The following is a 22,458-nucleotide window of genomic DNA, read 5'->3' as shown; positions in this document are numbered from 1 at the left end:
CAACCTATTTACAAGAAACAGGCTTAATATCTAGAATATTAACGCATAAACTTGTGGAGGATCATCCATCCATCCATCCATCGTCTACCGCTTATCCGGGGTCGGGTCGCGGGGGCAGCAGCTCCAGTAAGGAACCCCAATCTTCCCTTCTCTGGGCCACATCCGTCAGCTCCGACTGGGGGATCCCGAGGCGTTCCCAGGCCAGTAAGGAGATATAATCTCTCCACCGAGTCCTGGGTCTTCCCCGGGGTCTCCTCCCAGCTGGACGCGCCTGGAACACCTCCCTAAGGAGGCGCTCAGGTGGCATCCTTACTAGATGCCCGAACCACCTCAACTGGCTCCTTTCAACGCAAAGGAGCAGCAGCAGCTCTACTCCGAGTCTCTCACGGATGGCTGAACTTCTCACCCTATCTCTAAGGGAGACGCCAGCCACCAGTCTGAGAAAACCCATTTTGGCCGCTTGCACTCGCGATCTCGTTCGTGGGGATCAATAAAGGCTTATATTGTCTTAATGTCCAGAATTTAACCACTTGATGTAATATTTCATACAATAGGTGGCAGAATGCGCCTTTAACGTTCCTGTCTAGATATTTGCAAATAAACAACATACAAACAAGTAAATCTGAAAACTTGGGAGTTGTTGGAAGGTGCATATTTCTTCCTTTGATAGAAGTAGGCCAGCAGTTTCCCCCTGCTTCCACTTTGTGTTAAATTGGGGAAAAAAGTGCATTTCCAAAATACTCTTTCTTTACACGACCTCCAGACACAATGTACAGATCACCGAGATGATAACTTCTTCTTGGCTTGAAAACCGACTAACAGCAGCAGACACGGGAAACCACTGTTCTCATTTCATGATGTGCATGGCGCCAAAATGTGCCTACTTTGGGTTGATTAATCAAAAACTCACCTCCATTTCTGTTCTGACTCTTGACCCTTCTGTAATCGTTGTACAGCGGTTCCAAGTATTTGTAGCAATCCACTGCGGTGCCAGTTAACCTCATGTACATCGCTCCGAGTAGACGAACATATCTAAAGACAAAAAACATCAGATGGTTGGAAAAGATTCACAAATAGCCCAGTATGAGTAAGCAGATATTATTTTTGCCTTTAGTAGTTTCTAGAATGAGTCAATCTTTCCATCTCAAAAGCAGTTTCTAGAATTACATTTACTTAACATACACATTTTTATTGCCAGGTAGGTTTTCACATACAAGGAATTTGCCTTGGTGTTTTGCTGCATTACAATAAACATAGTAAGAGAAAATAAAAGATAAAAAGCAATTACTGCAATAGTCAAGAAACATTAATAAAATAGAAACGGTGACAACTAAAATATGAAAAACAACATGGACAATATATCCGTTTTTAAATCTAAAGAGCTGCACATTTTGGAGCAGGAATTTTGAAAATATTGTCGTAGGAATGTGAAAGAGTTCACAGTGTAATGCAAAGAGAACATACACAATGTACTAAGAGACCAAAATATGTGCTTTAACATAACACATTGAGACAGTTTTCTGTATTTATCAACTATCAATTTCTTATTATTATTATTTATAAATCTACATGGTGACAGTGTGCACAGTGTCCTATGTTTTGTTGGTTGGTTGGTTGATGAAGGGAATACAGCACAAATGCTCACTTTTTCTCTCAATGGATTGAGATAGAAACTCACTTGAAATCTTCGTTTTTTATGAACTCAACGATGATGTCTTTTTCAGGTTGAATCTGCAGCATCTTCAGAGTGAGGCAGAGGAAGGGAGTGGGCTTGATGTTTCCTCCAAAAACTCCACCGACAAACTTCAACTCCATGGCTTTGTCCACAACCAGCTCAGCTGTGGATGACACAACATGCACACACTTTATAAAACAGTCACTGTGAAATACCAAAGGACAAAAAGGAAATGTCTCATTATTTTGTTGTGTTTATTCTCTAGTAAAAAGTAAACAATAAACCCCAATAATAGGCTGATGGACAGTACAAATTACAATATCTATGATCAAATATATATTTGTTATATTTTTTTTAATGTGAAGGTTTTCTTTGTTTGTTTAAATAATTATTAAATAATATGCAAGTAAAAGATAATACAATATATATATTATAGAATCTTAATTGCAGTCTTAATTTGTCTCATACGGTTTATTTGGAGTTTTTAGCTTTTGTTCAGACAAAATTAACAATTTTAAGACTACATTTGGGTTGTGGTAATGTACTCAGCTATAGCATGTCAGTTATTTAACTATTTTTTAAATAGATGTATAGTAAACAAATCTCAATCTATACTAAAGTAACACATAAGGCTCCGTAACGTTAGCGTTATTATAGCGGACAGGAAGCTAACGTTAGCACGCTGGCTAACATGTTAACGTTACTCACCGGTCAGACCGAAACACTCCTCCTTCCAGTATTTAGACTCGTAAATTCGAGTCCGGATGATTTTCTCCACCAGATACTGCGGGTTGGTCCCGTGTATACTATTTGCATCTTTAACAGTTCTGTTTGCCATTGGAATGAAATATAAGCAACTGTGCTAGCATGGAAACAGCAGCAGCATCAAACTGCAGCCCACCACCGGAAACAGTTGAACTAATACTTCCGGTTCATTCGTTTTTACAGAATAGAAGTGTCATTCACCAAATCAGTCTGCAGCTGTCACTGTTGAATTTAGTAAAGAGCACACACACATTAATGTAAAAACTGAGCAAGTGCTCACTGGTTTGAGTTTTGTTTATTCAAAAAAAAAATTAACAATAAAAACTGATGTACAAAGAGAGAAAAAGGTAATAGAAAATAAAATCACAAAAATAGACATGTAATAACATAACAAAACTGGATTGTAAAACAGGCATTTAGAAGAAGCCTTTTTAAACTATGCTCAACAAGAAGATGTCAATTTTACCAAATTGGAAAAAGAGCTCCATAAAGTTATACACAAATGAATCTAATTGAACATGGACCACTGTTTGTGAAATGTTAGATTGGGTAAATGAAGATTTGATGAGCATGAGTCAATTGCATCTTGTATACAGTTCCAGCGAGACATGACATGATAAGAACTGCAGGGATTAATACAGACAGGAGCAGGGTTTTAGAAAATCATATCATGGAATATGAAGACAGTCTTGTGTGCATGGCAGGATGTGTAGTGTAATCATCATTTTTTGAGTCTTCAAAAAAAGATAAAGAAAAAAGACTAAAACAAATAGGACTCAATGCTACCACTTATATCATGAAAAAAGATAGCATACACAAGAGACGTTTAACTACAAGGCAACTCTTGAGGATGCATGATGGTTTGCGGGAAGTTCAATGTAAAAAGACAAAGACTGGAATCTGAAGGGAGTAAGTTGAAGATAAGAGACACACTTTTACAGATAGGAATGGGTTTATATAAAACACGCATACTTATTTAAGCTGATTTTATTGTTTGTATCCTTATATGCAATGGTTAAACTGATTTCTTTGTTTTGTTTATCTGACTTTTATTTGCTTTACCCATCATTTTATTAACATTGTATATGAGGGCCTGCACTCATCGATCCCTTTGAGATAAAAGTTAAATAAAGAAATGAAAATATAAATATTTATAGGGAACAGGCTCTTTTATAGTTTCCATATTTATTTGTATTCTTATTTTTATTTCATATATTTCAATTTTTTCAAGTTTCACTTTCTCTCTTTAACTGCACTTATTATTTTATCTTAATATCCTGAATATAAACGTATCATATTGTAAACCACTTCAGTCGGGAGCAGCACGCACGTTTTACGTTGCTTTCAGCCCTCCATTAAAACTAGAGAAGAAGAAACCGGAATTTTCGCGCGAAACCTTGTCTGTAGTGGCGTGTGTTCATTGAAGGGTGTTTCTGTAAAATCTTCCCTTTTTTCAATGCGTGTTTTAATTTAAAGCAGGCAAACAGACAAACACAGGCTTTCTCTTTGTATTGCTTATTGACTTTATTGTTCAATCTGAGCTCGTGCAGCAGACAGCGAGGAAACAGGATGAAGTATTTCACCAGACTGAGAGTCAGACGAGTCTACAAGTGGCGGGGAGCACCTTTAAGTTTTAACAGGAAGTTAAAAACATGTGAATATGGGTGAGTACTTTTAGTAGTTTTTGTCTTTTGGATAAGGAGAACTCTTTTCACTGGTGGAAGAAGTATTCAAATTGTTTACTGAAGTAAAAGTACGAATACCACACTGTAAAAATACTGCACTACAAGTAAAAGTCCTGCATTCAAAACCTTAAGTAATTTACTGTGCAGTAAAAGTTCCCCATTTGTACTATCATATATATATATATATATATATATATATATATATATATATATATATATATATATTTATTTATTTATTTATTTATATATATTTATTTATATATATATATATATATATATATATTATATTATATATATATATTATATTATATTATATTACTTTTTTGGATTAATATTACTGCTGCATTAATGGATGTGTTGCATTTTCCTGCTGTAGATGTTTAAGGTTGTGCTCATTGTAACTCCTTTATATAGTGTTGGGTAGTTTAATCTACAGTAATGCATCATATTCTATAAAATCATCACTTGTTTGTAGCGTCTCTGTCCTCTGATCACGTATCTCTAAAAATTCAACTTTGCATGAAAACAACCTGTTTTCAACTTTGTCGTGATGTATTTTCCAGCTGATCCAAGAGCCTTTTTAAAGAGTTTTTCCAGTTTAAGAAGTATGACCATTTTTTCAACACTTAAAAGAACTCCTCATCCTTCATTTTGTCAGAAAAAACACATCATGAGATACAAGGTTTTTACTGGTCAGGAAGGGGAGGAGACACGGAAAAGTAACTAAAGCTGTCACACACATGTAGTGGAGTAAAAACCTTAAAACGTCCCCTCTGCCGTTTTTATTGAATTACATTTCAGATTTTGTGTTTATATCCTGCATGTACTTGTTATTTTCCTGTTTAATCTGTTTTATTCTATTTAAACTTTTTTAGCTAATTAAAGTAGTATACCGCAGTGTAGACAATGCTGTTACAATTAAAGTCCTGCATTCAAAATTGTACTTAAAAAGAAGTAAGACTGCCTCCTCCTAGTCGATTAGTCGACTAATTGGTCGTGTTGGTCAGATACGATTGCTTCAGTTGATTTAGTAATTGTTTTTAACCTCTTACCGTGTGGACGGCCCGCCGTAGGCCCACCAGGAGTTTTATTTTGCCATGTGTTGTGTACAGTCCACCATGCTGGATGTGGTACCCATGCCACATCCTTTTAGAAAGCTTAGTATCTCATCTATTTAGATTGTGATATCACAATCACAACATCAGGTACAATCAGCGCCTCAAAATCATAAATTTGATTGTTAGCTGTTTTAACTTTTAAATGCACTGTAAGGCGACCTTGGGTGTCCTGAAAGGCGCCTTTAAATAAAATGTATTATTATTATTATTATTATTATTATTATTATTATTATTATAATTTATGAAGCCTCATAATAATCCTGTAATCAGTAATAATCCAAAAAAACCACTCCTGTGTCATTGCCAAAGGTCCAAACGATCGTTTCCGGTGAAAAGATATTGATCGCCAACATCGTCACGTCCATAAAAGCCCATAAACAGCTGTTGCAATCTTTGAAATCGGCTGATTGATGTGTGAGATATTTTGTTTATAAATGTTACTCCCTTTGCCTGCAACGGCGAGCACCTGCTTCCCAAATGTAGAGCGGACTAAGCGTTCGATTGACACCTCATTTGAGCCAATCAGAGCTTCCATACGTTATCTATAGCCATCAATAGCCAATCAGTGTCAACTTGATAAGGAAGTGCCAGCCCTCTTCTTTTGTTTACAGACCGAGCGAATAGCAACCGAGTCTCCCGGTGACTGGCGTATCGTGTAGCCAATGAAACGCTGAGAAATTTGATACGCTACTTCGATGGTTTATTTTTTACAAATGTTATTTCTTTGTGCAAAATTGTATTTATTATATTCAATTAAAAAAATGTTTATACTTCACTTACTCTGTGTCATTACTACTGACAGGGAAATATGTGTATGTAATAGTTTTTTGTGAGCAATACAATATTTGATCAATAAATATTATAATATCTCCAAATTGCACAGTCTGGTGTTACTCTTAGAAAAACCTGTCTAATAAGTTAAGTTTCAGGCGGAGTGTATTTTCTTCAAATGCAGTATATTCAGACCACTATTACTCAGTGCCAGAAGCACTTGGAGTGATTCTTCAATGGTTTGCAAGGACTATAAGAGAGTTATCTTTTGAATGAGACCAAAATCATGCAGCTGGTGCAAATGGTTGAAGAGCAGCTTTCAATTTACTTTGGGTATGTCGTTTGTAGGTATTTTCGGGTAAATTCTCCACACTGTAAGAGGTTAATGCTTTTTCATGCTCAATGACTTGTTTCCAAGAAACTTATGAGCACATATCTGGTATACACAAGATTGAAGAAGTGGTGCTTTTGCACAATTCTTTGTATTCTTAAAAAGAACTCATTATGCAGAACGGTCCACTTCAGAATAATATATTATTGATGAATTAATGCATTCATTACTTTTAATATTGCAGCTGGTAAAGGTGGAGCTCATTTGAATTACTTTACTGCTGAGTAGTTTAACAGTTTATGATAAAATATGATATTTTATTTGTTGCTAATGTTTTGTATTCTGAATCTCTAAATCTCAGCTCCTTGGACATCAGTGTGGAGGGTCTCCCCAGGATCACTGTCATTAAAACCGGCGAACACATCCTCATCGAGGGAGACGATGAAGACAACCCGTACGTGGCCAAAGTCATCAGGCTCTTTGGCGACGGTGAGTGACGATGACCTGATGTTACGCTTGACATGTCCTCAAATACTTGTAACTGAACATCTTTTCTCTCGTCGGGTTTCAGAGAACGGGAAGCAGAAGAAGGCGGTGGTTCAGTGGTTTGTTCGTGTATCTGAAGTGCCTTTGAGCAAGCTGAAGCTGCTGGGCAGGGAACCTCACCCCCAGGAGATCTTCTACTACCAGGGCCGCAGCTGTGATGACGAGGTCGACGCCGAGTCCATCCTCAGAACTGTGGAGGTGACTTTCAGTGTCACCTGAATAACATGAAAATACTACTGTAATTTGTATATATTTTTTTCCTTTTATGAGCTTGACAAGTGTGCTTTTTAAAAGTCTTTATAACTGCAGTTTAAAGGATCCGTTCCCCTAAAAAGCAAAAACGGATTTTCTCACTCACCCCGAGAAGGACAATTAACTTCTGCTATTGCAGCTGCTACTGGGGTCCAAACACAACACAATCTGAACATTTGCACAAGGAATGTAAAACACTGCCAACATAAAAGCAAAGAAAACTATTAGCTTAAAGAAATAAATTCAATTAGGGATGTCCCGATCAATTATTTTTGGCTCCAACTGAGTCCTTATTGGGTATCAGGTCTGATGCTTATATTTACTTAAATGTTGATTAAGTATATATCTGACTCATTGGAATTTCACCTGTAGCCTACTTGATCTGATACCTTAAGAACTTCACTTTCAAATTTGTACTCTAATACGAGTTGCTCTTTTTTATGAAGCTGATTGTTTGTACAGCGACACTTTTCTTTTTTTCATTCGGTCCAAACTTTACTCTCAACCACTGACTCAGATATCTGGAAAAATAAAGTATCTGCATGTACTGATACTACGAGAAGTGAGAGGGAAAATGTTTGTTTTCTTGTGAGTTAGGTGATCTGACCCTCTAAGTCTCTGTCCTTTCACTGGCAGGTGAAGCACCTGGATGGAGCAGCTCCGTTCCCGGACTCTGACGATCGAGGCACCCTGTATGTGAAGCTGTCCTGGGACTCCAAGACCTTCAAAGCAGTGGAGTCTGAACCTGCTCCAGCTTCCTCCTGTTCTCCTCCTCCCTGTCCCAAACCCTCCCTCCCCCCCTCACCCCCCTGCTCCCCGCCTGCAGCCGCTCCAGCATCCCGAGGCCCCGCACGACGCGCCCTGCCTACTCCGGACCTTGCCGTCATGCGTCGTGCTGCTACGGGGGAAGTGAGATACTGCCGGGCCACCATGAGCGCGGGGAATGCCGCCACTGCAGAGGCAGAGTCAATGCACTCCGTCACCAAAAGGTCGGCCTCAAAATGTCTGAGCGCCAAGAGGAGGGGCATCTCGGCCAGGACGCCCGGCATCCGCAAGAAACTGGAGCTCAGCAGTGAGTGTTTTCAGTACATAAATGAATATAAATAAATAGAAAATGAGAATGTTTCTGAAAACATTTGAGGTGAGAAATAGGCAATCCAGTAACTTGATCTTGAAATGGTGGAATCTAGCAAATGCCAACAGGAGTACTAGGAGGAGGCAAAGGAACATGACTTTTTTCACAGATTATAGTGCCAGTTTTAGCAAATGTATATATTTTAATGAAGTTACCAATTGCAGCTCTCTGCCTGCCACGGTCTGTAAAAGGAGCTCCAAACAAAGTATATAGTGAGAAGTATTTTCCTCTGACTAATCCAAGGATTGAATTCTCCCTGATCAACTTTAATCTATATCATATCAAGTTTAGTCAAGTATTAATATACGGTGTATTCAGTGTATACACTGAATATTCACACACTATATACACAGTGTATTCAGATATGTGCGTATATCGGCAATCGGCTAAAATGAGTTGGCAAAAAGATCGGATTACTGCAAAAATTCCAATATCTCCTTTTTTTGTTTTAGGGCAGCATTTAATCATTTGATTCATAAATTACTTTCACCACTAATTATTATAGTTCTGCTTAACGATATCCTGACGGTATGTTTTCTCTCTGGGTCTCGCCAGGTCCGGAGAAGAAGTCGATGATCTCCGAGGACCTCATGAGCCAGCTGCTGGACGAGGAGCTGAAGTCGGAGGTGATGTTGGCTCAAAGACTGTCGTTGTCTCCTCCTCAAGCCGTGCCCCTCAAACACAGCCTCACCCCCCTCAGGAAGAACCACAGAGCCCCCACCGCTCAGGGCAGTTTCCCCCTGAAGCCCTCCGCCGTCGTCCTCAACAAAATGTCTCTCTCTGAGATGAACGGTTCTCCATCGTCCGCCAGACTCGACTCTACCAGGTCAGAGAAGACTCTCGCATACAGTCGCAGCATCCACAACATGCTCAGTGTCGAGTTAGACACACGGGTTTAAAGCAGCCATGCTCACATCATTGCCAAAAAACAAGATCTCTGATATTTTTTTCCAAGGCAAAACTAAAACATGATTATCTTTATAGCCATAGCACTTCTGTAGAGAGAACAATGTCTGTGTTTTAAGTGAAATATCTCAACAACTATATAACGGATTGTGAGGAAATGTGTTCATGTTCCCGTTGGGATGAATTGTAATAACTTTGGTGATCCTCTGAATCATCTAGCGCCATCATCAGGTCAACATTTTAATAGTTAAGTCAAGTAAGCATGGACTTCCAGTTTAGCAATCATCGCTCATTCATCAGCCTGATATCTGCAGACAGCTGTTAGTTAGCTTTAGCTGCTCAGCGGGTAGAGACGGCTAATGTTGCAGCTGTCATCTACGTTTTGTTTGAATTAAAATAACCTTTTTTGTGCACATTGTAACACCTCATCTCCATAATGTAAAGATTTTATTTTAATGAATTAAAGCAGGGGTGGGGAACCTTTTTCCTATCAGGGGCCATTTAAATTTTTACAACATCCTTCGAGGGCCATACTAGTTATTGAACTCAAATTTTTTGAAAGACACAGCCCATTCATTTCACCTTTCTTTTATGCTGTGCAAAAAAGCAACTTTTGACAGAAACAGAAATCCTTTATTAGTCCCACAACGGGGAAATGTATCTTGTCACAGCAAAAGAACATAAGAAGTAAAAAGACAGTACACAATAATTAAATAGAATAAAAATAATATAAGTACTAAGAGGTTGAAAATAAAGTGAGTATTGCACATGGCAGTGATGATTACACAGCAGTGGTGGACTAGTCTGTTCTTGGTGTGGTGGTCTACCTCTCTATCTCTCCATGTTGTCATGTTCCGCTCTGCAGAGCTGCTTGTTGGGCCAAACTCCGCCGAAGAGCGTTAACTTTATCCAAACGCACTCGTCCTTTCAGCTCGTGCAGTTCGGCATGTTTCGTGGTGTATTGACGCTCAAGATTATTTTTCATCTCCGCAAGTATGTCCACACAATCTAGACACACTGGCCTTTTACTTCCACATAGAAATAATCGTTCGTCCAATTTCTCCTGAAAAGTGCGACATTCCACGTCCAGCTTTCTCTTGTTTACACTCGCCACGCTGCGTTCACTGAGGTCAATGACCGTCTCGTTTAATATTGAAGTTTAACATGACGTGACCACGTGATGACACGTTCCGCTGGTGTTGTGTTCAAGGACCCTGACCTTGCCAGAAAAAACACTCAGTCGCCCGTTTTATTCTATTGCTGTCTAGATCTTTTGCGTGTGTTTATGAATTACCTCGAGGGCCGGATCAAATGGTCTCGCGGGCCGTGAACGGCCCGGAGGCCAGAGGTTCCCCACCCCTGAATTAAAATATTGCAGTTTATTGCACAGCATGGAGGACAGAAAATGACTTGAGTATAAATGCAATGAATGAAAAAAGTACAGGCATTCTTTTTTTACATAAGTGCTGAAATGCATACATAAATCATTAAATACATTCACAAATAGACGGAGGTTAGGCCTCCTATCTCATTAACATACAGACTCATAAATACAAGTAGGTGTACAGAAATGTAGAAATACCTTTTTGATACGTTTATTTATTTCGGCATTTTCTTTCTTTCATTCATTTTTGTATTACTGTACTTAGAAACCAGGATACTGTGGCCTGTGAACACCTGGTCCAGGTTTCTAGATCACTCAATCATGTAGTAGTTAAGATTTTGGGGAAGAATGTACTTTCAACCTAGCTTTAAAATGGCAAAAAAAGGAAAAGATTTTAAACCGATATAAACGGAGATAACCGTTTTAAATAGAGACTCACTGGTGCCTCTTCTGTTGGATTAAAGTCCTCAGCAGGGTGATGATGAGATGGAGGCAGGGTTACCGGCCGACTCCGTTGGGACACCCAGAAGGAGAAATTGCACGCCGAGGAGACAGTATCTCACCAGGGGGCAGAAGTGAGTCACACTGCAGGCCTGGTGGTTGTTATGACTGTAAAGGGATGTGTATGATTCCTGGAGCACAACAAAGTGGTGTGTCAGAGAAAAAGAGGAGTTTAGTCTTTATGACCTTTTGAGGTACGAGTCTGCACAGCCGGGTGAAGTTGTAGCCGGTGTCACAGTTTTAGTGTGGACAATCAGAAAAGTGTCTCCACAGTGTTTGGGTTCAGTGTTCGCTTACTAAACACAGTGATGTAACTCCAAAAATCCAATGTGTCTTCAAACAGAGCTACCACTCCTTCTCAAAAATGGGAACCGAAAACACTGAAGGAACCAGCCCTGGGAATGCTGTAAGTGTGTGTGTGTATGTGGGTATATGTACAGTATATATGTGGGTGTATATCATGTCCAACAGCTTAGTTGTTGACCATCTTAAGTCCCAGGCTCCTCCCAACAATGCAACATACAGTTTACTTAAGATATAAAAAACCAAATGAGATAAACACTGTTGATGTGTTCAGAGCTGAAGCTGATAATGAAACCTCGCCGATGCTGCCGGTCATCGCCACACCGAGGAGCTCCAAGAGGAAGTCGGCCCAGCTGGTGTCATCTCGCATCCGAAAACAGCTGTGAGTGCAAAGAGGGAGTCATCATGATGGATCTTTCAGTCCACTGATTGATGAATTCTCGTGGAAGACCTTCGAGTACTGAAGTTTCACTGTCTTGTTTGATCAGCAATCTTCTAGAGAACCAGCAGGACCTGAACTCAGACGGAGAGGAAGAGGACGAGTTTGTTCTGTCCAAGAAGGAGCTCCAGAGCAGCAGTGATGATGATGATGAGGAAGAGGAGGCAGGGCTGGATAGTGATGAGGAGGTAGTTGTTAAAAAGGGCAGAAATGCCGCAGCAGCTACTTCAAAACAGAGAACTCGCTCTTTGACCAGAACGCCAAGAAAAACTCCAAAAAAGAAGGTAACAGTCCCGGAAACATCCACATCAGAGAGAATCTCTTCACTTCACAAACTTCTCACCTTGTGCCTTTAACTGTTTCGGCAGATCACACCCGGCACGCCACGGACTCCTTGTCGCGCCACTCCCAGCATCCCCAGCAGATCGCGGCCGGCCCGACTGCCTGCTAATGTTCTGGAGGAGGCCAGAACGAGGTGAGACGCAACAGAAAATCTTGTCTGGTAACACCTGTATCCCTTAATTTTACATAACCTCTGTTTTTAATTAGATTTGTACGATTAGTCTGTTGTTAGGGGGATGTCTTCTAATGTCTTGTTTTTTCCAAAGCACAAATATATATTCAGTTTAAAATGTTATAAAACAGAGAAAAGCATCAAATCCTCACATTTGTGAAGTAAAAGCAGTGAATAGTTTTGACTTGATAAATGACAAATTGATTAAGAGATGAACTGAACACCAAAAACGGTGATTGTCAGATGAATGGCCTAATTGTTTAAGTACAGAGGGATAGTCAATTCTCCCATTTTAAAAATGATCAAGTAAAATAATTGTGTTTTGTTCCCCAAACTGGAGGAATTTTTGTCAAGAATAATCAGAAATATCCTTTATTATAATTTTAGCCAAAGTCCTGCAGACCAAATGTAGTAATGTATTTCTTTGGATGCCGAGATTACATTCAGGAAACAGTTACTCTGTTTTGACTAACCTTTTTAAAACACTGTTGAAACATCACAAAGGATTGGACCAATTTATTAATATTCTTTCCATAAAGTTATTTATTAATTTCTATCCATCGTCCACCACTTATCCGGGGTTGGGTTGCGGGGGCAGCAGCTCCAGTAGGGATCCCCAAACTACATCCGCCAGCTCCGACTGGGGGATCCCGAGGCGTTCCCAGGCCAGTGAGGAGATATAATCTCTCCACCGAGTCCTGGGTCTTCCCCGGGGTCTCCTCCCTGCTGGACGTGCCTGGAACACCTCTCTAGGGAGGCGCCCAGGTGGCATCCTTACTAGATGCCCGAACCATCTCAAGTGGCTCCTTTCAACGCAAAATGTATTAATTTCTCAAGACTTTATTGATATCAAAGTGTTATTTAGTCAGTCGGGCAGATGATCGACAGAGCGAACTGCACATGAATGTGTGTTGATGTTTGTTAATGTGTATTAATGTGTCTCTTCAGGCTGCACGTGTCCTCGGTGCCAGAGTCTCTGCCCTGCAGAGAGCAGGAGTTTCAGGATATCTACAGCTTCGTGGAGAGCAAGATCGTAGACGGCACGGGAGGGTAAGATCCAGATCCTGACTCTGGTCCCAGGGTTCACAGAGGCCCAAAGTCTTTGACTCGTCACCCTCCTAGTCCCCCCTCGCCTACAGTGAAAACAGCAGTGCTAGTAGTTTATTTACCAAAGTCTGTCCCTAATATCAAAAACAGTAACTGTATGAGAAGTCTGCTTCAAATGTAAAATTAGATCCCAGTGTGGCTGCGTAGGATTGTTTCCAACTTGTGTGAAACTCCAATAACTTCAGAGTGTTGTAAAGTCAGAATGTATTGAAAAAAAAGATGCAACATGTTTTCATCTAATGAAATCTCTGCTTCAATCCGTATTTGTTGGTATTTAGACTTTTTATTGCTCGTCCGCTTGCCGCACGCACTGCCAAGTTATATTCACTCGTGTAATCTGATTACAATTCATTCAAAGTGAAGATTCATTTTTTAGGGTGATGGCGTCATAAAATATTATTATATAAAATGAGAGGTTAGTGTGTTGGTGAGGTATGTTGAACCTAAAGCTAGAATTGTTCGTGTTTGTGGTGGCTCTCTTTTAACCTGGCTAGATCGCCATGGCAACTTATTCTCATGAAGTGTCACTTTATAGTCGATGAGCGCTACAGATTCTGAGCTGAAGGAAAACACAAACCTTTTGAGCCTAAAGTTACATTAGTAATACAACCGGACGAAGCCGTGCAGTCACAGCAGCACATGCTGTTTGTATCGCAAAGCAGGTTCCTTGCCATGGCAACCTGTGACAGTGATGCAGAAAACTGTCTCTGTTGAATCTGCTTCATAGCGCAGCCCTCTGGTCGCCACACTGACCTGTCAGGTTGTTGATCTTTGTGTCTCAGGTGTATGTACATCTCAGGTGTGCCGGGCACAGGTAAGACGGCCACAGTACACGAGGTGATGCGCTGTCTGCAGCACGCCGCCGATGTGGACGAGATCCCTCCTTTCCACTTCATCGAGATCAACGGGATGAAGATGACGGACCCTCATCAGGCCTACGTACAGGTCCTGCAGGTGAGAGTAGTGAACGTCACACGAAAGACAAAAGGGCATGCGCGTATTAATGTTTAAATTAAACTGACGGATGTCGTACATTTTCTAGTTAAACCTGACACTTGTGTGGAGATGATGACAGCAGAATAAACAATAATATCTCTATAATGGAGATTTAAACCTGCAACATCTGTAGACGTCCATCCGCTCAGAACTTTCTCTGCACTGCATTTGTTTCTATCTCCTCACCTCCACGGAGGTCGATGGTGACTTCAGAAATGTGCCATTTTTCATTATTTTGCAACATTAATTTGCTTTGGTCAGTTATGTTCGGCAGATCCTCTAAACTTTCAGCTGAAGTGAAGTCACGTCAGGATACTTACCAGATATTTGCTGATTTGTCAAATGTATCACATTTTTAATATTTAAACGCAACAAAATAATGCATTCACAAAATAACAGAACAGAAACTGTTGAAGTGGCCAGCAGGCAGGGGCTGCAGCCCACTCAGCACCTCTCTGCTGTCATGTGTCAGGGTAGGGTGTTCAAAGCAGCAAGCTTTGAACACATTGGGGGGAAAAGTATTGTTAAAATCAGTTATGATTGATCTCATATTTTGGCATCAAACTAAAATGTTGAGCTTTAAACAAGCTGGTTTCCCTTTTATGAAATTTAATAAGGAAAACATTTCCACACGCAGATAATTTGGCCATCTATTTAAACGTCAAACAAGGTGTCTAACGGGTATTTAAAAGGCCACTCCACTAATTTTACACGTGAAGTTCAGCGTTATTCCACCTTGGAGATTCAAAAGTTGGAACAGAAATCCTGCGTTTTAAACTTGTTGTGTGTTTGTGTGGCCATTTAGGATCCAGGAAGTTATAAACACCCTAATAAGACAGTTGCATAATGGCTATGTTGTTGGATCCATTCTAGGGACAGAGTCAAGATATCTCGAAACATGCTGCAGAGTTTGACAATTATGTCTCTTGAGAGTCCACCTACTTTAACTAATGCTAGCAGTTTTCCCCTGCTTCCAGTCTTTGTGCTAAGCTAGGCTAAACATGTCCTGGGGATGACACTGACCTCATCTGACTCTGGAGAAGGCTGAGAGACGTTGATCTGTTTCTTTGATTATAATCGTGAATTGTGTCCAGCGGAATGAGAAATGTTGTGGTGTGTTCACTGACTGACCGGTCTGGTCTCTGCAGAAACTGACGGGTCAGAAGTCCACGGCCGACCACGCAGCAGCTCTGCTGGAGAAAAGATTCAGCAACCCTGCACCCAGGAAGGAGACAACCGTGCTGCTGGTGGACGAAGTAAGAACTCTCTTTCATATTAATGAGCTTTTATTTTGTCGACATTTCCCCAAAAACATTTTAATAACGTCCCTTTAGAGGACTAAAATGAAAGAATGTTTAAAAATGAATTGTAAAAAAAAACTAAGCCCTGCGCACCTGAAGGATACATCAGTTGATATTTAATATTTGTTCAGAAACCAGCAATGAATGTATCTACTAACCAGTTGCGGGCCGTGCATTTCACAGCTAGGCCTTCAGTGATGTCCTACACAGTCCTACCTGAATTATTCCACCTCTTAATACCATCATTATGACGCCATGGCTCTTGAAACTATACATTTAGACAGAAACTCAGTCTAACCGGACGTTGCATCACCTTAACATAGTCAAGTACAACAGAGTTATATTAATATTTCCGAAGCATTTATAATCAATAACTCTGCATTTACAATTAAGAGTGTTAAACTACCAGCTTTAAGATCGCTAGGATACTGTCAACACTTAAACATAAAAGGCGCTTTTAAGGGATTAGTCTACAAAGTTTTATTAAGTCCACTAAAAGTATGTGAGCTTTAACAAGTGTGTTCACTAAACAGCGCTTTGTCGCACCTAAAGCAGTTTCATTTAAGAAACGTGACGATAAAGAATAAAGACACAAACTATTCACTGAAAATAAAAGAAAACAAACAAATAATTTGCATTTGTTCATGAGGATATATTTGCGACAGTGGTGAAAGTGTATTCATAGCCTTGAATGTCCACTTTGATAAACCAAAACAATTCAACAAGTCTCCTTGAGTACTTTTACTGCACAGCTGAGCCAGTGCGCCACACACATCTCTACATCTCTTGTAGAAGCATCAAACATTTTATATATTTGTCAAAAAACAAAATGCTTGTTACCAAAACAACTGATTATTTGAACACAAAATCCATCCTCCTTTCTTTCCTCAAGAAGACTTCAATGACTGTTGTACAGTTCATCTGTGCGTTTCAGTTCCACCAATAAATCCTTTTCTACAGACACGGAGGCTAATGCTGAAAGCCGAGTCTGTCCAGCAGCATTTCTGCCATAAGTTTTAATTCGCTTTAAGGCCGAGAATGACCGCTCGGCAGAAGCAGTGGACACAGGGATAGACTCGCTAGCGTCTGGGTTGGCCGTTCTCTTCTCACGATATCTAGCTTTTCTTGAAAAGTTCGTCTTGAAAATGGCGTTGTAATTATATCTGCGACCAAATCGATATCTTCTCCTCCTTCAGTCATTGTGGGTTGAAAAAACAGCTTGTAGAAATCTACACAAATTAGCTCGTTCAAGGTCAGTTGCTAGCTCTGCATAGCTCTGCCTTTCAATAGTGCGTATCCAATCAAAAGTATCGTACGCCTGCTAGCTGGCCCCGGTGTCGCCAACTCGAAATCTGATTGGTTAACGCCACAGTTTTGTCTCCGTTCACTTTAAGCGACAGGCGCCCGCACTGTTGATTCTGAAGGCCTCAGGGCAGATCTCTTGGACCCTGGCAACACATCATGGCTGAAATATGATTGGATAAAAGCTCTAACATAAAGGCCAGACCTCCAAATCTCGATCTGAGGCTGGAAGCAGCGCAACCCAGAGGAAAGCTATGAAATGAAGAGAATAGACTATGGGGAATAATTTAATACATATTTGGACTAATCTCAGCTTTAAAACAAACTTTAGGTAATTCTCAGACAGCCGTGGTGCCTACAGGGAAACAGTGGCCGCAGAAAAATCAGATATGCTTTGAAAGAAACCAGTTTAGTGAGACATTTTCTCAGAGGCTGATGCTGAAATTTGAACATTTAAAAAAAACAGCAATTATTTTTAATATACACAACATAAACAATCTTGTTCTCCTAGATAATTGTATGTGTGTGTTTTACCAAGATATATTCTACTTTTGCACAGGGACTTCTTTTCTTCTTCTTTTTTTAATATATTTAATAAAAAGAAGAAATATGTCATGTTTAACGTTGTACCAGGTCAGAGGTCAGTTAAGCCCCTGTTCACTTAGATAATCATTGTAAAGGTTTTGCACAACACTCTGCAGTTATGTATCATTTTGACACATTCATATTATAATATGAATACAAAAACGCTGAGTTGGTCGGCCCTAATGTTTAAGAAGATGGAGGTCGTCACGTGACAGCAGGCTAACGCTCTTTAAACCCTTTTGTGTCACGCAGTTGGACCTGTTATGGACCAGGAAGCAGAACGTCATGTACAACCTGTTCGACTGGCCGACGCGGCGCCACGCCCGCCTGGTGGTGCTGACCATCGCCAACACCATGGACCTGCCGGAGAGGATCATGATCAACAGAGTGGCCAGCAGACTGGTGAGGGAGCCTAACCCTGTCCTGCGAAAACCTTTAATATCGCCTCTGTGATCACTTGCCACTCTCACGGCTGTTCTGTCGTCTTACACCACAACACCTGCACTTTATGGACACAAGTATTGGACCACTCCTCTAATCATTGAATTCAGGGGTTTCATTCAGTCCCATCGCCACAGGTGTATAACATGAAGCACCTGGCCCTGCAGTCTGCCTTTACAAACACTTGTGAAAGAATGGCTCGTTCTAATGAGCTCACTGAACGTGGTTCTGTAATAGGATGCACCGTTGCAACAAGTCAGTTTGTGAAATGTCTTCTTCTTGATATCTCTCCTTGATATTCCACGATGAACTGTAAGTGGTATTATTGCAAAGTGGAAACGTGTAGGAACCACAGCAACTCAGCCACGAAGTGTCAGACCACATGAAGTTACAGAGCGGGGTCGCCGAGGCGCGTCAGTCACCAAAGCTCTGCCGACTCAATAACAGAGTTCCAAACCAGCTCCGGCAATAATATCAGCAACAACATCTTAAAGCTTCACCTTAGCAGCTTAAGTCATTCTGGACATTTCTATGCTTTCAACTTTGTGGAAACAGTTTGGGGAAGAACCCTTTCTGTTCCAGCATGACTGTGCCCCAGTGCACAAGTCAGGAAAAGCAACAGAGAAACGGTTCCTCCGAAGAAAATCTTGTCAGTATTTTCCTCTCCAATGAATCCCCAAAACTAAATAACATTCACTTTTTAGTTCCACAATCGGTTCAGCTCAAATCACTTGAGAAAAAGGCTTTTTGTCACTGATTTAACGGAGTGACCTGTAGGTCACGCGAGTCAAGTCCAGTCTTCACATCGGTCGGGGTTTGTTTACAGCTGTAGAATGGAACTATATGTAAATACTATATTTATTCATAGAACTCCAAGGGATTAATTACCCGGATGTTTAAGTGACAGGACCAAGTCCCCAGGAAGGAGCGGCAGGCTTTTACGTATTGCATACACATTTTACGTAGTGGTCAAACCGTGGAATTACAACTTATGTGTCCATCACATTATGAGGTGAGTCCAAAACCCAAAGATGTTCAGCTGTTTACTGAAACAGAGGAATCTTTGCTTGAAAATTGACTTGAATGTTTAATACATCATCAAAATAATCAGTCCATTGACTGATCAGCTATTAATTCCAGATCGAGAATAACGGACGTGCATTTTCTTTGGAGAAATTTTGTAAAGTTGTTGAAATTGAGATGATTATCTGTATAAACAACTATGACGGGTTACATGTCGCGTCTAAATGTTTCCAGGGTTTGACCAGGATGTCGTTCCAGCCGTACAGCTTCAAGCAGCTGCAGCAGATCATCATGTCCCGGCTGAACAAGGTGAAGGCCTTCGAGGAGGACGCGCTCCAGCTGGTGTCCAGGAAGGTAAATAACCGGGACGTATTTCTCCCCTGACCTGAGCTCTGTCACAGGTCCGTTCACTGACGGTCTCTCTTCTCCTCTCGCAGGTGGCCGCTCTGTCCGGTGATGCTCGTCGATGTTTGGATATCTGCCGCAGGGCGACGGAGATCTGCGAGCACTCTTCCGCAGACTCTCATTCCACAGGATTGGTGGGAATGAGTCACGTCATGGAGGCGCTGAATGAGATGTTTTCCTCCGCCTACATCACCGCCATCAAGTGAGACTCTCACCTCGGTCACATTAATGACGGAGATGTGAAGGCGTGATGAGATAAAGTGACTGATGTGTGTCTTCAGGTGTGCGTCGGTGCAGGAGCAGCTCTTCCTCAGGGCGGTAATCGCTGAGTTTCGGCGGCTGGGATTGGAGGAGGCCACCTTCCAACAGGTAAAAAACAAACGCGTGGAGAAGAGTTAAAGATAACTAGAATGCAAACTATCCACCTTTACATCTGGCAGTTGGCCCTAAAAATATATCCTGAAATGCAGTATAAGGAAAGTATCAGAACCTCTTAATCAGATTGTTTTTTATTAAAGTGAAACAATGGACATTTGTAGAGGAAGAAACCAACCATAAAATGTTGAATTGACGCTTTTACACTTTTTCTACTTTGTAAACAAACGAGATATAACGCGTTAACGGATTAGCTTCTGATAGCTTCTTTTTTTTTTTGGACGGAGCCAGGCTAACTTTCCCCCCTATTTTCAGTCTCTATGCTAAGCTATGCTATTTGATGGGATTTATTCAAATTTGGCACAAACGTCCACTTGGACTCAAGAATGTTTTTGGCCATAACTCAAGAATTAATATGCCAATTCTAACATTGTCACACAAAGGTCAAATAGGATAAAAGGTTATGACATTTTGGACTTGACTCGATCACAAACAACTGCAAGGCGGTAATTTAATGTTTTTTGTGTTGTAAAGCATCTTTTATTTTACTATCAAGTGCCATAGAAGTGTGATTTATTATCCAGAGCCACGACATCACTTCCTGTCTAGCCTCAATGTAATCCCTCATTCAGCATTTCTTTCCAGCAAAGATGAACACAGAAAAAAAAACTACAGCTATAAAACGGAGCATAAAACTCTTCTGTTTTCAAGTAAAGTAATCTCTGCTGTCTAAAACATTATTACAGACGTGTGAAATAACCACAGACACTCGGCTCGCTTCTTTAGTCACAACATCACTTCCTGTCTAGCCTCTATATAACTCAGAATATTTTGGATTTTATAAAAATAAAGCTTGTTCCTGCAGTTTATTTTCTATATTCTCAGACAAATCGGCTCCTCTGCAGCAGCTGGAGATTAGATGTTTAAACATTTGTGATTTTGACAAAGATGCACACAGAAAAAAGCTCCCATGTAAATGTTCAAACACTTTCTACATTCATAAAACGCTGTCTTCTGTAGTCAAGTAAAGTAATCTGCTGTGTTAAAACATTATTCCAGACGTGTGAACTAACCACAGACACTCGGCTCGTTAGTCGGGCTGTGAACGTCAGCCCGTTATGGTCTGTGGCTGTTTGTTAAAGGCCCACTGGAAAACATGTGAAGCGAGGAACACGACATACTGTTGAGGTTTATTTCCTGGAATTTTCATTCTAATGCGTGATCCCAAAGCATATTTCTAAATTGTTAATCTGACCCTGCACACTCTGTGGAGCGGAGTGTGTCCTCACACCCTGTAAACCAGGGCTGCCCAAAAGGTCGAACCTGTAGATCGCACACCGCTAAAAAAAAAATATATAATATATATTCCCCCAACGGAACCCCGCGTTTGTCATTATAGTCATCTTCTCCCGATTAGGATGACTTCATTAATCATCAGGAGCCGAATTATCCACAGAGTAGTTTCACTTTAAAAATCAGCATTTCCCCGGTGAACACAGGGCGGAGCGGCTACGGGCTAAAGGCTAAGTTTGCTCAGCTTGTTTCACTGATAAATTGAGATCCAGACGTCTGATGACTAAAATCCATCATCCATTTAAAATGTATAGTTAAAAACTACCAAGATCTAAAAAGTGTATCGTAAAAATGTGGCCGCTGGCAGACAACCACAACGCTGACAGGTGCAAAGAGACCAAACGAAACGCACCATTACCTTGATTAAAATGACACATTATCCCAAATCTTTCCAAAAATGTTCAAACATAGAGAAATCTAAGGGCTCACCGGTACTTTCTTGGAACGCATAAGGAACATTTAAAATAAAAGCAGTGCAGAACCTTAGTGATCTGGCTGGAACATTTAAAATAAAAGTAAATATGTTATGTAAGGAGGATCAAAGGTCATTTAAAGCTTTGTAAACAAGTACAAAAATAAAACTCTTCCTCCTTTCTTCTCTCGGGTAATAATGGACACATGGATTGATGTGGTCCAGATCCTGAAGCACAGAAACCGGAGTAAATGTCCTCCTTGTGTTTTTCTCTCAGGTGTTTGTGCAGCACCAGGCTCTGTGTCGGGTGGAGGGTCTGCAGCCCGCCAGCGTGTCGGAGGGCCTGGCAGTGTGTCAGCGTCTTGGAGCCTGCAGGTTACTGCTGCTGGAGCCCAGCCGCCTCGGAGTCCTGCAGCGGGTCCGCCTCAACGTCAGCCAGGACGACGTTCTCTATGCCCTGAAGGCCGACTGAAGGAGCAGCCTCCTCGCACTCATTTATCTGAAACATGTGGGAATCCTGAGTTATACAAACTGAAATAACTGAACCAGATTCCGTTTTTAAACTTTTAATAACCTCTTGTGTAAACTCCTCTAACTAATCACATTCAAGACAGAAATCTCACTATGGGGAAAATATTTGGAGTCAAAGGTTTTTGCATTGACTTTATTTTAAGTTTGTGAAGTCTCCAGTTAAAAATTAGATTTTTCTCTTTCTGGAATTATTTTTAACGTTGTATAGTGCATCTTATTTTTGATGTTTCAATACCTGAATATGCAATAAAACTCCATATTTAATAGTAACTGCCCTTTAATTCTTCTTCTTCTTGCAATGA

General features: G+C 40.6%; 2 protein-coding genes across 3 annotated transcripts in view; one reads left to right on the top strand and one right to left on the bottom strand.

Moving 5' to 3' along the window:
• Positions 1-2,599, bottom strand: part of prpf38a (pre-mRNA processing factor 38A) — a 9,932-nt gene extending 7,333 nt beyond the window's left edge. The window contains exons 1-3 of the mRNA XM_029428914.1: positions 2,384-2,599; positions 1,679-1,838; positions 911-1,032 (exon numbers count right to left, since the gene is read on the bottom strand). Coding sequence (XP_029284774.1) covers positions 911-1,032; positions 1,679-1,838; positions 2,384-2,513 — 412 coding nt within the window. The 5' untranslated portion in view covers positions 2,514-2,599. The remainder of the gene's footprint in view (positions 1-910; positions 1,033-1,678; positions 1,839-2,383) is intronic.
• A 1,179-nt stretch (positions 2,600-3,778) lies between these two features.
• orc1 (origin recognition complex, subunit 1) lies at positions 3,779-22,426 on the top strand. 2 transcript variants are annotated; one of them, XM_029430076.1, is made up of 18 exons: positions 3,780-4,104; positions 6,707-6,834; positions 6,917-7,089; positions 7,780-8,215; positions 8,834-9,104; positions 11,033-11,143; positions 11,413-11,475; positions 11,647-11,754; positions 11,861-12,095; positions 12,180-12,286; positions 13,274-13,375; positions 14,215-14,386; positions 15,577-15,684; positions 17,869-18,018; positions 19,315-19,434; positions 19,518-19,687; positions 19,767-19,854; positions 21,903-22,426. In XM_029430076.1, the coding sequence occupies exons 1-18, from the start codon at positions 4,010-4,012 to the stop codon at positions 22,095-22,097; spliced, it is 2,832 nt and encodes a 943-aa protein (XP_029285936.1). In that variant the 5' UTR covers positions 3,780-4,009; the 3' UTR covers positions 22,098-22,426. The 2 variants fall into 2 exon arrangements, with proteins under 2 accessions (XP_029285938.1, XP_029285936.1); XM_029430078.1 differs by lacking the exon at positions 11,033-11,143 and having other exon boundaries at positions 3,779-4,104.
• Positions 22,427-22,458: the final 32 nt, after the last annotated feature.

The sequence above is a fragment of the Cottoperca gobio genome, chromosome 4 (assembly GCF_900634415.1).
Source record: "Cottoperca gobio chromosome 4, fCotGob3.1, whole genome shotgun sequence".
Taxonomy (NCBI): domain Eukaryota; kingdom Metazoa; phylum Chordata; class Actinopteri; order Perciformes; family Bovichtidae; genus Cottoperca; species Cottoperca gobio.
This window is presented reverse-complemented; position numbering and strand designations above follow the sequence as displayed.